This window comes from Myodes glareolus, chromosome 1, assembly GCF_982192425.1.
Source record: "Myodes glareolus chromosome 1, mMyoGla1.1, whole genome shotgun sequence".
Classification (NCBI taxonomy): Eukaryota; Metazoa; Chordata; class Mammalia; order Rodentia; family Cricetidae; genus Myodes; species Myodes glareolus.
The window spans coordinates 60936463-60953487 of NC_142026.1; the positions used below are offsets into that span (position 1 = coordinate 60936463).

General features: G+C 52.4%; 2 protein-coding genes across 3 annotated transcripts; one reads left to right on the top strand and one right to left on the bottom strand.

Annotated features, from left to right (window-relative positions):
* Positions 1–346: 346 nt before the first annotated feature.
* On the top strand, positions 347–10079 carry Gsk3a (glycogen synthase kinase 3 alpha). Its single transcript, XM_048440438.3, has 11 exons — positions 347–716; positions 2316–2503; positions 4348–4431; positions 4589–4699; positions 6340–6470; positions 6561–6667; positions 7451–7548; positions 7632–7727; positions 8290–8476; positions 8762–8854; positions 9407–10079. The coding sequence occupies exons 1-11, from the start codon at positions 434–436 to the stop codon at positions 9478–9480; spliced, it is 1452 nt and encodes a 483-aa protein (XP_048296395.2). The 5' UTR covers positions 347–433; the 3' UTR covers positions 9481–10079.
* On the bottom strand, positions 8070–16959 carry Znf526 (zinc finger protein 526). 2 transcript variants are annotated; one of them, XM_048440469.3, is made up of 3 exons: positions 16767–16855; positions 14371–14448; positions 8070–14292 (listed from the first exon to the last, which is right to left on the bottom strand). In XM_048440469.3, the coding sequence occupies exon 3, from the start codon at positions 14273–14275 to the stop codon at positions 12299–12301; it is 1977 nt and encodes a 658-aa protein (XP_048296426.2). In that variant the 5' UTR covers positions 14276–14292; positions 14371–14448; positions 16767–16855; the 3' UTR covers positions 8070–12298. The 2 variants fall into 2 exon arrangements, with proteins under 2 accessions (XP_048296426.2, XP_048296425.2); XM_048440468.3 differs by lacking the exon at positions 14371–14448 and having other exon boundaries at positions 16767–16959.
* Between the last annotated feature and the right edge of the window lie 66 nt (positions 16960–17025).

Here is a 17025-nt window from a genome sequence, read left to right on the forward strand (position 1 = left end):
TGGTTGCTGCATGTGGCTGGAATAGCTAAGATTTCACCTCTGATGCCCTATGAGGGTTGCTGTCGCATCTGTGTAGTGAGCGTGTGGCTCTGGCTGTGTTTACAGAAGCGTTTCAAGTTGTCTTTTGGCAGAGTCGGATGACATTACCCAGGACTATATTTCCCGACGTGCATCGCGAACCGTCAGCCCCCCCCCCTGAGGTCTTGAGAACCCCATTTCCCGGCGTGCCGTGCGAGTCGAGGGTGGCGACAACGAAGCCGACCGCAGAGGGACTTCATCTCCCGGCGTGCCCCGCGGCGGGCGCTGGGCCGGAGCCGGAGCCCGAACGGCGCGGCCTGGAAGAGGCCGGAGCCCAGGGGAGGCGGCGGCAGAGGCAGCGGCGGGGGCAGCCCAGGCAGCCCGAGCCCCGCGGCCTGGGCCTGCGCTCGGCGCCATGAGTGGCGGCGGGCCTTCCGGAGGCGGCCCTGGGGGCTCGGGCCGGGCACGAACCAGCTCGTTCGCGGAACCAGGCGGCGGAGGCGGAGGCGGTGGCGGCGGCCCAGGGGGCTCGGCCTCTGGTCCAGGAGGCACTGGCGGCGGGAAGGCGTCAGTCGGGGCTATGGGTGGGGGCGTGGGAGCCTCGAGCTCCGGGGGTGGCCCCAGCGGCAGCGGCGGAGGAGGCAGCGGTGGCCCCGGCGCGGGCACTAGCTTCCCGCCGCCTGGAGTGAAGCTGGGCCGTGAGTACTTAGAGGCGCCCTGTGGGGTGGTGATCTGGGTTTCCCAAGCCCATCAAACGGCGATCAGATTCTTTCATGTACCCAGATAGAAGCTCGAGGTTACCGTGCTTCTTCAAACAGAGGTCTGAGCTTTCTGTCTTCCAGATAAAGGAGTTTGGGGGTTATCATCACTTGGAGTTTAGAATCAGAATAACCAACATCCGAGTAACAGAGGTCACAGGCCCCATTCTTCCAGTAGCCAGTATCAAGGTCTCGGGTACTTGACGACGTTGCCATCCACTAGAGAACAGGATCAGAGGTCATAGTTACTTGCCAATGGTGATCTATGATTATTGTCCCCTAAGAGACAAGAATAAGATCACTGCCACCATCCTATACAAAAAGAGCGCTATTCATTTCCTTTCCACCAAAAATGAGAATTTGGATTGAATCCCTCTTAGAAATACAGACTTAGGATTACTAATGTTCCTATAGAACAGGGCCAGGCTTCAAACATAAGGCCTGACATTACCACCTTACCCATTGAAAATGTGTAGACTTAGGTCCCCAGTGGTGACAATGGTGCTGTTTATAAATAAGAACAAATTGGGAATAATATGGGCTTCAAATTAAGCTCATCGGTAATGCTCTTTTAAAAAATAAGGGGGGCGGGGCCATTTAGCAAAAATGGAAAGAGATGGCATGGGTTACACCTACTTTAAAATACGAGTTTGAAGTGGCTGCCATTTGGCTTGAAAGAAAAATAGCAATGTAGGATTATTTTTCAAAATGTCACTCACTGGCCCCTCCCAATTAGACTTTGCTGATAAGTTTCCTAAAGGGAGTGGGTGATTAGGAATGGCACCAAGGTGGGCTGCTCCTCAGAGACTGGGGCTGAAAATCCAAGCACTCCTCTGAAGGCCCCAGGACAGACTACCCTCGCTGTTCCAGTCTCAGGTCAGGTGCTACTCAGGACCACATAGACGAAAAAGCCAGGCCAGTGCCCTTCCCAATGTGACGGATTTGGTAAAAGTAACAGCACTCCCTACTTCATCTGTGCTCCCAAGTGAGGGTTAGGACACTGTCACAGTTCATTTCTGTCACTCAGTAACAGTGGTAATAGTCCTTGCTCTGTTGGGCAGGATTTAGAAGTCAGTGCTCTCTGACTGAGAATGGCCAAAGTTTTCCTGAAGAAAGAACATCCCATAGTTTCCGCTCCTTTGAGTGGAAGACAGTTCCTTGTGCCTGCTCTACAGAAGGGACTAAGGCTGGGGAGCTGAATTCTACACCTGGGGTATTGGTGGCCCCCACCACCAAGCTGCAGTTTGCTAGGAGAAATTAGGTGCTTAGCCATTAATGGGAATATGTTTGAATGTCAGTGTCCTCCAGTGTGGGAAACAGAGTTTAGGGTTCTGGAGGGAGGTGCCAGGTCACTGGTGTACCTAAGCACCTCTCCATGCTTTCCATGCTTAGGTATTGCATCCACGGTGTGTGACAGACAGTTACATAGAGTAAGCACTGTCTCTTCCCCCGCAGTGAGCTTTTTGAACAGCTTCCCCTCCATGGGCTGTGGTGGCCATAGAGGAAAGATCAGTGGATTATATTCCCTTTGTTCCTTAGGTGACAGCGGGAAGGTGACCACAGTGGTAGCCACTCTAGGCCAAGGCCCAGAGCGTTCCCAAGAGGTGGCCTATACAGACATCAAAGTGATTGGCAATGGCTCATTTGGAGTTGTGTATCAGGCACGGCTGGCAGAGACGAGGGAACTGGTGGCCATCAAGAAGGTTCTTCAGGACAAAAGGTTCAAGGTAGCTTGGGTGGACTGGAGGTTTGGGGAATGGCAGTAACTGCCAATTGTGCCCAGCAAGAGCTGGGATCTAGAATTTAATATTCTCTTTATTTATTTATTTATTTTGGTATTTTGAGTCAGGGGTTCTCTGTAGCTTTGGGGTCTGTCCTGGAATGAGACCAGGCTCGCCTCAAACGCAGAGATCCGCCTGCCTCAGCCTCCTGAGTGCTGGTATTAAAGGTGTGCACCACCATGGCTCAGCAAATTTAATATTCTTAATATTATTTATTAATGTGTGCATATGTATGATGTCTGTATGTAAGTGTGGCTGGCATGTGTGTGTCATGGTGTGTATGTGGAGGTCAGGCAACTGTTGGGAGTTGGTTCTCCTATCACTGTGGAATCCAGGGATCAGACTCAGGTCATCAGGCTAAAATGACAAGTACTTTTATCTACTGAAACATCTCAACAGCCTGAGCTGGGATTTCAGTGGGACCTGAGCATGGGCCTCAGGAGAGGGGGAAGGAAGGGAGTGAACTGGGAGGAAGCTGGGAAATGTAAATTCCAGAATAGCTGAGAGCTAATGTTTACTGGGCATTTCCTCAGTGTAAAGGCTTGACAGGCAAGTTCTAATTTAATTTACCTGAAGAGTCTCTGAGGGCAGGTACTGCTGTTATCCCTGCTCTATGTCAGCAGAAATGAGGCTGCATATTAAGGGCCCTTTTAGGGGGAGGCTCTGGCCTATTGACCCCTGAGTCCTTCTCAACCACTTGGCCACGTCTCTGCTGGAAGAAAGGGTCTGGTAAGGCTGATGCTGGTAGCTCTGAAAGTCATGCTCTGACCCAGGCATCTGCCAGTGCCCAAAGGAATTCAGCCTTTTTGGTGCGCACTTGAGCCATTTGCCTTGGTGCAGGGCAAGGCTCTGTACCCAGATGAAAGGGTGCTCTGTGAGTTAGCTGAGGCCTGGGAAACTAGCAGGAAAGAGAGGGAAGTGGAGGGTTATGTGCTCCGTGGAGGACTGTGCCAGTCTATATGGGGTAACACCTGGGGCTGGACAGTAAGGACTCTTGGACAGGAGGAGCTCTGGGGTGTCAGTCAGACCTTGATGGAGTTGAACTGCAGAACTGAGAGGGATCTGGGAAGCGTTCTGAGGCCCTACAGGGAAGAGACTCTGGTATGGAGTGGAACATGAGATTGGAAGTGTGGAGTCTAGGGTCTAAGCTGGAGTTGTGAGTCCGCAGTACTTCCAGGGAGGATAATAGGGAGTGATAGGGGGTCAGGGTGAACCAGGCAACCACTGCTGTCTGTCTACTGCTTGTGCCTGTGTCTGGTGGCGATGTTTCTGTGGTTTGGTAATATGTGGGATTGAACCCAGAGGCTTGTGCATGCTGTGTGAGTGTTCCACCAGGGAGGTAGCTAGATCCCAAGTACTCTCTCTCTTTTTATTTTGACACAGAGCTGCACTAAGGTGCCCAGACTGTCCTTGAACTTGAAATCCTTCTGCCTTAGCCTTCTGAGTAGCTGAGATCAAGTAAATTTCTCAAGAGATGCTGAGGGCGACTTTATAAAGGAAATAATTGACCTTCACATGTCAGCAGTAGTTAGAAAACTTCTGAAAAGCAGGTTGAAGTAAACACATTGGTGACCCAGGACTAACTGACCCATAGGCACCAGTTTGCATGTGAGGGAAGGGGCCAGGGGTGAAGAAGGAGTCCTTTTCTCCCTGCCCTAAGCCATGGAGCCTTGAGTTTGGGACACAGGGAACAGCTACCTGCTCTATTAGCAGAAATAGGTGTAGGGTAGAGGTGGGGCCAGGGGGAGGCAGAGGATGGGATGTATTCACACTCTCCCTTTGCCCTCTAGAACCGAGAGCTACAGATTATGCGTAAGCTGGACCACTGCAATATCGTGAGGCTACGGTACTTTTTCTACTCCAGTGGGGAGAAGGTGAGACATTGGGAATCTAAGGTGTGTGGAGTATTGCCATACTTAGATGCTATCCATTTTTTCTGCCTGCCTGTCCCAAGAGGTCCTATCTGTCCCTCTGTTTTCTGTACACCTTCTGTCTTTCCTGACAATGTCTCATCTCTCCTTTGCCCTCCAGAAAGATGAGCTGTATTTAAATCTGGTGCTGGAATATGTGCCCGAGACGGTGTACCGGGTGGCTCGTCACTTTACCAAGGCCAAACTGATCATCCCTATCATCTATGTCAAGGTAGGCAGTCAGGCTGCTGCAGCACAGATCCACAAAACCAGGGCTCTGGGGCCATATGGGTTCCTGCATCTTTCGAATTTAGGTTGGTCTGTGGAGGCCTATGTCCCCTGTTTTCAGCCTTGTAGCTTGTAGATGGTTTGGCTAAGTCCAGAGGAGGGCCAAGGCAAGGGCTTGCCAAGGAGGTAGAAAAGGAACTAACTACTCCACACAGTAGGACCACTGGGTTGGGATAGGTGGGAAAGCCTAGAGAAAGGGTGTGCCAACACAGAAGATCCCAGGCAGGCCTCTCCCCGTCTCACCTGTGAACACCTGTGGGCCTGTTCATGGATTCAGCACTTTGTACCTGGGTGAGTTGATGCTGATGTGGGCTGTGCTTGTGGCTGCACAAGCACAGCCCATCCATCCTGGGAGGGCAGTTGTGAGATGATGATGTGCTGTGGCTGCTCTTATGGTCAGCCAGTGCTGAGTAGTTCCAGAGGCACAGCTGACTGAAACCAAGACCTTGCCCGTGAAGAGCTGTTAGTCTGGGCATAGTGGTATTTACCTTTTGTCCCAGCACTCAGGAGGCAGACAGGAAGATCTGAGTTCAAGGCCAGCCTGGTTTACATAGTAACCTCCAGGACAGGCAGGATTACAGAGAGAGACCTTGTCTTTAAGACACTGATGGCAGGTACCATCACAGACAGTGATAAAGCTGAGGAGCTGCTGCAATGTAGAGGGCAGGGAGTTCTGGGAACTGAATGCCCTTCCCTGCCTGGCTTGGGATGAGAAAGATTAAGGAACACTGGGAGGAGAGTAGTATGATGATGCAGGTACAGGAAGAGGGGGTCCCTGTGTGTCGAGCAGTTATCGGTTAGTTAATATATATCAGGGACTGGCCTAGGCAGGGGATGCAGGAGGAAGTAAACTCAAAGGTCCTGGCTGCGTGTTGTGATGCATGCCTATAATCTCAGCACTGCGGAGGTTAAGACACAAGGATTTCAAGTTAAAGGCCATCTTGGAATCTAGTGTTTGATCCTGTACCAAAAGAAAAATTCCCAGAAAGGTTCCATGGGTAAAGGTGCTTATTACCAAGCTTGAAGACCAATTACTGGAATCCACACAATCAAAGAACCAACACCAGCAAGTTTTCCTCTGGTTGCAGTTATGGTCTATGGCACACGTATAACCCTCCTCCCCCAAAAGTGGGCATGTATACTCAATCGAAATGTAATACAAATTAAAGTCAAAACCAGAAACCTTACTTAGGTTCTAGTCAGTGGTATATGGAGGGCAGGGAATGAAGCTGGAAAAGAGCTGTCAGTGGGAGGCCTCAGTGTCTCTAGAGCTAGCGGTTTTGGTGAGAAGGGAAGCCTGGCTCACGCCCGGTTATGGCAAGACTTTCTGGTGTCACTCTTCAGGCTTGTGCCAGTAGTTCCTTATGTGGGGTCAGCCCTAGTCCCAAGCCGTCCTCAAGCTTGAGAATCAGAAATTGGGAATGGGGCCCTCTGGCCAATGCAAAGTATGAGGATCAGGGGTTTCAAACAGGGTTCAGGAACTGAGGCCATGAATAGCCAGCAAGGAGAATGGTCTGATATGGGCCAGCAATGTGCGTGTGGGAAGCAGTGGGCTGGAGTTGAGCTGTGCCCTGCCCATTTTAGGTGTACATGTACCAGCTCTTCCGGAGCTTGGCCTACATCCACTCCCAAGGTGTGTGTCACCGTGACATCAAGCCCCAGAATTTGCTTGTGGACCCTGACACTGCTGTCCTTAAGCTCTGCGACTTTGGCAGGTAAGTCTGACCTAGAACCTGTGGGGTGCCTAAAAGGGTGAGAGCCTCAGCCTTGGGTTTATGCTTAACCCTGCCTGTCTCTTCCCACAGTGCAAAGCAGTTGGTTCGGGGGGAGCCCAATGTTTCCTACATCTGTTCTCGGTACTATCGTGCCCCAGAGCTCATCTTCGGAGCCACAGATTACACTTCATCCATCGGTCAGTTAGGGAACAGAGACTGGGGAGTGGCAGTCTTGGCAGGTTTTAAGCTCCTGGGCATGGTTGCGGGCTTGGTGATTAAAGCTTACCGTCTGTTCCAACACTGGTTCTCACAGGTTGAGGCTGGCGCTGGTGCGTCTTGTTTGGAGCAGTCAGTCAGACATGGGAAGGCTGGTTGCTATACAGCTACTGCCAAGGGCTCAACAGCTGGCCAGGGCAGGGCTGAGATCTCAAGACTAATATGACTCTAGAGCCCACCTCCACTCTAGACCCTCCCAGTCAGTCTGTTCTGGTGGATGGAAGGGGGTGGTGGCCTGCTCCCAGGGCCCATCTTTTTCTGTTCCTGAGGGAGCATTACCTTCTTCCAGACCTGAAGGAAGGCTGCAATGAGAACATGTATATGAAAGGGTTGAAGAGGAGCTGGTATGGGCCTAGGTGTGAACTTGTACCATACAGGCCAAGGTGCAGAGTAGAAAGGGGGTGAGCAGGCCAGGCCACAGTTCTTCCCATGGGTAGGACAGAAAGCTTTCTTGTGTCCCAAAGCACACAGGTGCCAGTTGACTGGGTCAGGCCTTGTATTGGCCTAGTTGAGAAGTAGAGGAGGATTCAACGGGTTCGTTGGGGGTCACTCACAGAGGGCATGGGGGCTGTAAGTGCAGCTGAGCCAGGTAGACCTAGAGGTTCAGGCTTTAGTTTCCCATTCTGGGTGTGGTCTTGAGCCAGTACCTCTGGAGCTTGATGGCTTTGGCTGCCTAGTGTTGAACTTCTGCCCTTCCCCTTCAGATGTGTGGTCAGCTGGCTGTGTACTGGCTGAGTTGCTTCTTGGCCAACCCATCTTCCCTGGGGACAGTGGAGTAGACCAGCTTGTGGAGATCATCAAGGTGAAGGCAGGGGCAGGGCCAGGGAGGGTGGGGTGGGCCTGAAGAAAGGGCCCTCGTTTCAGACGCCTCTGTTTCCTTTCCAGGTTCTAGGAACGCCAACCAGGGAACAAATCCGAGAGATGAACCCAAACTACACAGAGTTCAAGTTCCCGCAAATAAAAGCTCACCCCTGGACAAAGGTAGGGCAGTACTAGGGGCTCATACAGCATGGCTGAAGCCCTTGGAGGCCAGCTGCTCTGGAGATCTGGCTTAAAAATCATGGCTTGTGGGGCTGTAGACTTGGCTCAGTGGTTAAGAACACTTGTTACTCTTACAGAGGACCTGGGTTTGATTCCCAGCACCCACATGGCGGCTCACAAATTACCTGTAAGCCCAGTTCCAGGGGATCCTACAGGCATGTGTGTGGTTAATACCCATGCACTCAGGCACAACATTCATAAAGTAAAATAAACAGATATAAAAATAAGTTATGGCTGGGGGTGTGTGTGTCTGAAGCTAAACAGGGAGTCAGTCAACAACACTTTCAGATTGTGAAGTTTATAGAATTTTAAAAGTTGAGAACCCATAGATAAATACAAGATTCCCATTTATGTGGTGGCAAGGAAACTGAGCTAGCTGCCCAGTTCAGTATTTATGCCTGTTTCCTTATTGGGGAGGTGGGTGTCAGGAAGGCAACAGGTGTGCCCTATAAGGCACACCACTCTAGTGTCAAAGCACCCACCTGCTTAACTCTACCCACAGGTATTCAAATCTCGGACACCACCTGAGGCCATTGCGCTCTGCTCAAGTCTGCTGGAGTACACTCCATCCTCAAGGCTCTCCCCACTAGAGGCCTGTGCCCACAGCTTCTTTGATGAACTGCGGTGTCTTGGAACCCAGCTACCCAACAACCGCCCGCTTCCCCCCCTCTTCAACTTCAGTCCTGGTGGTGAGAGCACAGCTTGGGGCCTGTGGAGTTGTTGGGGGACGTGGAGAAACAGGACTAGGAGCTGAGAGGGTACAGGGCAGCCCTGGGCTCAGCCAGCCAGATGTCACCACATTGTGGCTAGATGCTACATCTTTTCCAGTTTTACACCATGAGTCCTGTGGCTAATGTCTCTACTACCTGACATTGCCAGTAACTGGGTCCCTGTTTGGTACCCCATCCTAACCCTAACTGGCTTTCCAAATGCCCTGCCTCTCCCTGACTGGGCATGTCAATTCCTGTGTCTAGAACTCTCCATCCAACCGTCTCTCAATGCCATTCTCATCCCTCCTCACTTGAGGTCCCCAGCAGGCCCTGCTGCCCTCACCACGTCCTCACAAGGTAAGTTGGGGAACATGTGTTGAGGATAAAGCGGGGGCTGTCCTTGGCTTCTACAGTTTTCTACAGGTTTTAATTTGTCGACATTTGATGGCACAGAAGGCATAGCATATCATCAGTCTTAGCTTAATAGGACAGTATTGGCACATTTGTGTTTAAATCCCAAACATTTCTTGGTCTGAACAAATAAACACAAAGTTGCCCACATTTAAACATTGGTCCATTTTGGGCAAAAACAAAAAAACAAAACCCAAAAACCAACAACAACCAGATTTCCTGTTTCTTTGGGGGAGAAAACTGGACTTGGTAGCTGTGGGTCCGTCTGTCTCCTGACAGCAGTTGGGGCTCTGTCCAGCTGCTCCTTTCTTCCATGGAGCCTGGCTCCCTGATGTGAACCACTTTAGTGTCAAGCTGGTCTTTGGCATCTGAGTTTGTAGCCCTGAACCAGAAGTGACAGCTGTCAAGCTTCTTGCAGTGTCTTGAAATAAGTTCTACTCTCATGGCATGGCGGTGGGGATGATGCAGAAACTAACTGTCTCCTCCTCCCTCCTTCAGCTTTAACTGAGACTCAGACCGGCCCAGACTGGCAGGCACCTGATGCCGCACCTACCCTGGCTAACTCTTCTTGAGGGCCCCGCCGACTACCCCTCCACATCCATCTGGGAATTCCCAAGTGGGGCTGGGAAGGGGGGGGCATAGCCTCATCAAGCTCCTGCCCTGGCTGGGCCCCTAGACTAGAGGGCAGAGGTAAATGAACTCCTACCCCTAACATCTAGGCCTTCCCTCCTCAGCCTTACCTTTGTGGTGGGCTTTTTAAAGAGGATTTTTAACTGGTTGTGGGGAGGGAAGAGAAGGAAGGACAGGGGTTTTAGGGCTATGAGGACCTTCTACCCCCTTGGTTCCCTCCCCTCCCCCAGGCTACCACTCCTTTCCCCTTCCCATGTCCCTTGTAAATAGAACCAGCCCAGCCCACCTTTTCCCTTCCCTGGCCCCCTGGGTGTAAATAGATTGTTATAATTTTTTTCTTAAAGAAAAACGTCGATTCACACCATCCAACCTGCCCCTCCCCTCAGCTGTATCCCCCTCTTGTCCTCTGCTCCCAAGGCTTCTACCCTCTCCCCATCCTGGAAGGAGGGAGTAGGGAAAGAGCCCCTGGTGTCTTAGTTTCCACAGTAAGGTTTGCCTGTGTACAGACCTCCGTTCAATAAATTATTGGCATGAAACCCTTCTTCCAGCCTGGCTGCCTGTTTCCACAGAGGTGAGGGGGTTCAGGGCTTGGAATGAGTTGTACCTCAGGCAGGCGGACACTAAGGCTGGAAACCCCTAAACCACCAGTGCTTATGAGCCTGTCCATGACCTGGCACAAACCATCTGTTTCAGCTGGGGCAAGGTCTCCATCCTGGGTGATCATTGAGATTAGGGTTCAGAGTGGTTGAAACCCCAGAATTTAAGAGGCAGAGTCAGGACCTGAACAAAGAGATGTCTGCAGCAGGGCCCAGTGGGACCCTGGATGAGCGTCTCTTGGGCTAACTGCCTGCAGACTCAGTGGGGTGGTATGTGTGGACAGATTCCTGGGTTGTAACTGCCTGAAGGAGGGCACACTTGCTTCACTTCTCTTAGGAATATTGGGAAGTGATGACCTTGGAAAGGTGGAGGTAGCTTAGCTTTTCTGTTTTTTGAGGAGGTCTTCCAGTTATAGTCCAAGTCTGTCTGGAACTGGAGGTGATTTTGCCTTGGCTCCCAAATGCTGAGATTGTAGGCTTGTGCCATCTTGCCTGGCTTTTCCCCTTGACTTTTAAAATATGCTGGAGCCAGATGGTGGGGACCATAGCAGAAGGAAATGGTATCTCCACATGGTGCCAAGCAGTGAGTGGGTAGAAAGCTCCAGAAAGGGAGGGAGCAACTTTGGGACCTTCTGATGGATTCTAACGATGCACAAAAAGGAATTTTGAAACATGTCCATGAGGGATTCTAATATTCTGGGCTCTGCTAGATGCTTCCATCAGCCCCAGGGGTGCCTGTCTACCCTGTAGGACAGATCTTTTGCTCAAAACAGTTATAAAGTACAGAGAGAATGGCTGGTTTGGTCACTGGGCTGTCTTACCCATTGGACCCTAATGTCCCTACTCAGTTCTGTTCATCTCTCTTGGACCATTGCCAACCTCCCACTCCGTGCTCTGATCCAGGGAGATATGACACCCTCCCTGTGACATTCCTTCAACAACAACTCACCTCAATTTCCAAGGCCTGGGCTTATCTCTCAGACAATGCCCAGCCACAGAAGCATCCTGCTTCACTTGTTGGAGCACCATGGTCTGCTGAGGCTTGGGGGAGCCCTGCCCCACTGGTCTCCTATACTCATCTTAGGGAGAGGAAGGACACCTTATGAAAAAATACAATCCCTTCCTGTTTCCAAGGCTCCCTCAAATCTCAAATGCTCCGTGACACTGCCTTCTCCAAAGAAAATAAAATATATCCCCTGCTATCAGCTGCTGTTTGGGTTTCAGGTGTTCTTCAGAGACCCGAGAGCTGGGGCGATTCTCTGACCCGTCTCCTTACTCTACAACAGGGATGATATACAGGTCCACCTTGGGCCCAACAGACACTAAGTGTCCCGCCTAAGCCTGTCAGGCATTCGGGTGTTCACTGCAGTTATAACTGGATGGCTTGTCTAAAATGTTCTTTTCCACCGGCAGATTCCTGCTTTACTTTGGGAACTGGTGCCACTAGGAATCCCTCACTCTTGGTCACCTCCCATGGAGGCTTGCTCCATATTCTCAGATCCCACTGTTTCTACACTTTCCCATCACAGCCCAGGGATCCTCAGGCCCATAGCACCGTGGCATTGTGTGTTGCACTCAGGCAAGCTGTCTGTACCTCTAGTCTGTTGCTGCTGCTGGACTGAGCATGCCTGAGTTCAGAGCTGTATCTGGTTCACTCCTGGCTCTTCAACATCACCTAGTCTGAGCTGAGTACTGGGGGTACCTACAGATTTCTTTTCATACTATCAAACTGAGAAGGAGCAAGCCCAGAGAAACTACCTGTACCCAGCAGAGCTAAGTCCCAGGCACCCAAAGTCCAGGGAAGTGGGGGGTTAGGGTTTACAAGCAGAAGATCTGAGAGGTATATGAGTGTCTGGCATATGGTTGGTGCTCATAAAGGTTACCTGATGTTGCTGAGCACTGGGTGATGCCGTGCAAAGAGCCTTGGCAAACCCCATTCTGCAACGCGGCAGCAGGGGCTGAGATCGATCACATCACTTCTCAGAGCTTCAGTTTCACCTTGGGCAGAGAAAGGTGACAGGAAAAACCTGGCAGGGTTGTCCTTGGTCTGAGGAGTCAGCAGTTAGAAGAGGCCAGCAAGGTGGATCCTGACATCTGGTGGTCTTCTCCCCTGAGCTGCCTCTGCTGTCTTGTAAGCAAACCCTTTTATTGCTCTTGTGTTCTGTCACACAAATGCCGTGTCCAACTGCAACAGTCCACTTGCTTCACTGGCCCCCAGTGCTGCCTGGCACAGCTGCAGTGTGTCCTCCAGTGCCAGTGGCTGGGATGTCTCGATGATGGCGATGGTCTCCCCAAGCTCTGTGCACATGATAGTCTGCTGAGGTTCAGGGGGTGGGGGTGGGACCGGAGAGGGTGACCTGGGAGGATGTAGTGTTAATGTTCTGGCTCGGGCATGGACCCGCTGGTGCAGTCGGAGGCCTGCCATGGCGCGGAACCAGCGGCCGCAGGTTCCACAGTAGTAGGGGCTCTTATTGTAGAGACCAGTTATGGGAAGGCGAGGGGCACGCGCAAAGGCTACTGGTCGTAGGTGTAGACGCCGGTGTTGCTGCAGGTTGGAGCTCTGTGTGAAGCGCTTGCCACAGTCCAGGCATTGGTAGGGACGCACGCCTGTATGGGTCAGCTGGTGGCGGCTGAGGTTGGCTAAAGAGGCGAAGGTCTTCCCACAGGAGTGACACTGGAAGGGCCTCTCGCCTGTGTGTGTCCGCAGGTGGTTGCGCACATGGACCAGCTTCTTGAAGCCCTTGCCACAAATCCCACACCTGTGTCGGCGTTCAGGGGGGCCATGCACTGCGCGTCGGTGCCTGGAAAGCCGGGAGGCCGAGGCAAAGGACTTGGGGCACTGTGGACAGGGCAGCTGGACAGGTGGGGGTGGAGGTGGGGGCGTAGGCTCAGCTGGAGCTGGGGAGACAGTTGCTACTTTGGTGGGGGTTCCACTTTTCCCAGTGTGAGTTCGTCGGTGGTAGAGGAACTTGGTCATGTTACTGAAGGTCTTGCCACAGCGACAGCGGTGTAATGGGTTGGCAGTATGGGCTCGCCGATGGGCCACCAGCGTGAGCTCGGTGCCAAAGCCACGGCCACAGTCCACACAGAGGTAGCGGGCTTCCCCACGGTGCAGCCGCTGGTGCTGCTCCAGAGAGGCTGCCTTCTTGAACACCTTGGAGCAGGTGGTACACTCATGGGTACCACCCACGTGGGCTCGTCCATGCGCCATCAGACGGTTAGCGGAGCTGAAGCTGCGCTGACATTGGCTGCAGTGGAAGGGGAGGGCGGCAGACACTGGGCCACGAGATGCCCGTCGGTGTCGGCGGCGTGTAGCTGAAGAGGTACAGTGCTGGGAACAATCTCCACAGCTCTGAGCTCGATCAGCCGTGGCCTTGTCACCTCCTAGATCATCAGCAGTGAGCTCTGCAGCTGCTTCCTCCTCATCTGTCTCCTCCTCTTCCTCCTCCTCCTCTTCTAACCCATTGCGCTCTTCTTTCTCCAGGGAGTCAAAGTGGGTGCCCTGATGCTCCAAGAACTCTTCAGGGGTGGCACAGAGAGTAGAGCATTCGGGACACTCATAGGGCTCCATCTTGACTTCTGGTAGCGGGGGTGGTGGTGTTGGGGGAGGCAAAGGAGGTGGCACTGGTGGCTCATCAGCTGTACTGGAAAGGTGCTGAGTCTTTCGATGAGCCACCCACAGCTCAGGTGAGGGGAAGAGCTCCTGGCAGTCGCCACACTGGTACTGGATCTGGCTTGCAGACTCCTGCAGGTGGGCATCCTGGTGTGCCAGGAGCTCACTGGGGGAGAGGATGAGCTGGCTGCATTCACCACATTGGAAAGGTCCGTCCTCGGTGTCAGGCACTAGCTCAGGCTCCAGGCCCGTGTCCTGAGCAGTTAGCACTTCCTCCTCTGACATGGTGGGCAGGTGCTGTTCCTGGTGGGAGAGGACTTCCTCCAGGGTGTTGTAGAGGCTGCCACACTCAGAGCACATGAACTGGTGGTGCTGGAAGAAGAGGGACGAGGCCAGCGCCTCCCCAGGGGTCATCTCAGTCACTGCGGTTGCCATCTCTGCCAGTTCTCCTGACACAGGTGTTGAAATGTCCACTGCTCCTGGTGACTGTGTTGGCATCTCAGCTGCTTCTGCCACCATCTCTGCCATTATGGGGAAGGCAGTGACTGGAGAAAGAGGGGCAGTAGTCAGTGGTCCGTCAGGACCCCAAGGGGAGCGGGTGTCTCAGGAGTTCCCTTGCTCACCCCATTAGTCACCAGTCTGTCAATCAGTCTCACTTCACCTTTATGTCTCAGCCTATCACAGCCACTACAGTCAGGTGTCTGCAAAAGAGAGGGGGTGCTCTGGAGCCTGGCCTCTGCTGCAGCCCCGCCCACTTGCACACATGCACACGCAGACACGAGGTTTTCTGTTGTGTAACACCTTTCCTCCTCTGGAATACTCATTTAAGAGAGGAGTGGGTATGAGCCCTCCCCTTTTACTTCTCTCACCTGTAAAATGGAGCTAAAAGTTGGACTGACCACAAGACTAAGAAGGTACTTCATTAACAAAAGTCAATACTTGGTTTGTATGCAACCCAGGCTGGCCTCAAACTTGCTATGCAACAGAGGATGACTTTGAAGTGATCCTTCTGCCTCATCCTCCCCAGTACTGGGATCACAGGTGTGCACCATCACACTTAGCACCCGAGATACAAAACTCAAATCTTGCTGGGTGCGTAATGCCTTTAATCCCAGAACTCAAGAGGCAGAGGCAGGTGGATGGATCTCCGTGAGCTCAAGGCCTGCCTGGTCTACAGAGCTTATTCCAGGATAGCCAGGGCTACTCTGTCTCAAAAAACAAACAACAACCAACCAACTAAAAGCTCTCAAATCCTCCACTGTGTCCTCCGCTCTTTCTCTGGTCTCAACCCAACACCAATCACATAACAGGCACTCACAGTCCATTCCGCAAACCCTCCCTAAACCTAGAAATTAACTAGTTTTCTGATCCAATCCCAATCTTTTTAAGGGCATTTTATTTTTACTTTATTACACTTATTTATCAGGTGAGGGCACATGTATGGAGGTAAGAGGGCAACCTGAAGGATTTGTCCTATCATGCAGGCTCTGGAATCAAACTCAGATCATCAGGTTTAGTGTCAATTGCCTTTACCCACTGAGCCATCCTGAAGGTCCTCCACCACCTTTTTATTGTTTTTGTTTTTTTTGCTTATGCTACTGTGTGCCTGTATGCATGAGTACATGTTGTAGCAAACATGTGGAGGTCAGGGGAAAACTTTGTGGAGTTCACACTTTCCTCCCACATTTATGTGGGTTCGAGGATTGAACCTGGATCAGCAGAGTTGTGTGATATTCACCTTTACCTACTGGGCCATCTTACTGGCTCCTGGTTTAGTGTCTCTCCCCTACCCCACCCCCACCCCAGTTTTTCTATACAGGGTTTCTCTGTAGCTTTGGAGCCTTTCCTGTAACTAATTCTTGTACACCAGTCTGGCCTCAAACTCAGAGATCCACCCATCTCTGCCTCTCGAGTGCTGGGATTAAAGGCGCGTACCACCGCCGTCAGGCCTGGTTTCAATTTCTGTTTTTGAAACTGGAGCTTATAAATATCTAGGCTGCTGGCCTTGACCTCAGCATGTACACAGCAAAGTCTGGTTCTCAGTCTTGTTTCCTCTGCCCCCCAAGTGCCAATGGCTACCTTCTTTACCTCTTCTGTGTCAGAAGTATAGCGCTGGCATAGAAGCTGCTCATGAGCCTTTAATCCCAGCACTCGGGAGGCAGAGGCAGGCGGATCTCTGTTGAGTTCGAGCCCAGCCTGGGCTACAAACAGAGAGTTCCAGGACAAGCTGCAGAGCTACACAGAGAAACCCTGTATTGAAAAGTCAAGAAGGATTTTTCCAGCAACAGTAAAACGGGGCTGGGCAGGAGAAGGTGGAGGGTTGCATTCTGCCTTGATTACATCTCCACTTGTAAGACAGACACCCCACCCCTCTCCGTGCCTGGGGCTAGGATCAGAACATGCTACTTGGCTTGACCCAGGAAAGGAGTGGATAGACAAACTTTGCAAAATATGGATGAGCTCACACAAGAAAAAGCATGGTGCATAGGAGCCAGTTTACCATGGCTCACTGAATCTCATTTAACAACACGGACACAATCCGTATACATGTCTTTCTAGAAAGTAGCCCAGGTAACTTGACATCCGTACTTTTCTCGCCTGCAATCCTTTCGCCCCATCCTACAGTGTGTCAGGGCACGGTAGGTGGAATTTAGCTTAAACCTTCGTATATACAAAAACTAAATCTGAGCACCTCCACCAGGGGCCGTAAAGTTCAACTTTCCCGCTACACTGCCTTTTTCTCTTATCAAGACTCTACTGCTCGGCAGCGTGAGGGCCCCCTGCAGGGGTGGGGTGTGCAAGCGAGCTCAAGCTGGGTCCCGCACACACCAGGGGCTCCACCGACGCCTCCAGGGCACACAGGAAGGAGCTGTCGATCAGCCCGCGCTACTCCAGCCCTCAGCGCAGGCCCCAAGGCTCTCCAACCCTCAGTGTGCCCTTCTTTCTTCCTCCACTTTCTCTCTGCACCCAGCGCTCTCTTCCCCGCCCGCCCCGCGGCGCCCTCACCCAGCTCGCTTACCTCCAAGCAGCCCCTGCCGCTCTTGACACGGACCCTCCGCAGCGGGTGTGTGGGACCCCTTACTATCCACGCCTCCCATTGGGCGGCGCCCTCACCCGAGGCAGCCAATCAGACCTGGTAGCGCAGGGCACGCGCCCTCGCGCCTGCGCGTCGGTACTCAGGCGGGGCTTCGAGAGTTTCTCCACGCAGACATCAGTGCCCTGTGGGCGGTGCCCGGGTCCGGGAGAGGCGCCTGCGCAGTTCCCCGGGGCCGCTCCTC

What these genes read in the sequence shown, in the direction of transcription:
- Gsk3a (XM_048440438.3), top strand. Translation starts at nt 434, where the DNA reads ATGAGTGGCGGCGGGCCTTCCGGAGGCGGCCCTGGGGGCTCGGGCCGG. An exon ending in TCCCTATCATCTATGTCAAG is followed by an intron (nt 4,700 to 6,339) that starts GTAGGCAGTCAG and finishes TGCCCATTTTAG; the next exon opens with GTGTACATGTACCAGCTCTT. An exon ending in AAGCTCTGCGACTTTGGCAG is followed by an intron (nt 6,471 to 6,560) that starts GTAAGTCTGACC and finishes CTCTTCCCACAG; the next exon opens with TGCAAAGCAGTTGGTTCGGG.
- Znf526 (XM_048440468.3), bottom strand. Translation starts at nt 16,845, where the DNA reads ATGGGAGGCGTGGATAGTAAGGGGTCCCACACACCCGCTGCGGAGGGT. An exon ending in GCGGCAGGGGCTGCTTGGAG is followed by an intron (nt 14,293 to 16,766) that starts GTAAGCGAGCTG and finishes CTCTTTCTCCAG; the next exon opens with TCACTGCCTTCCCCATAATG.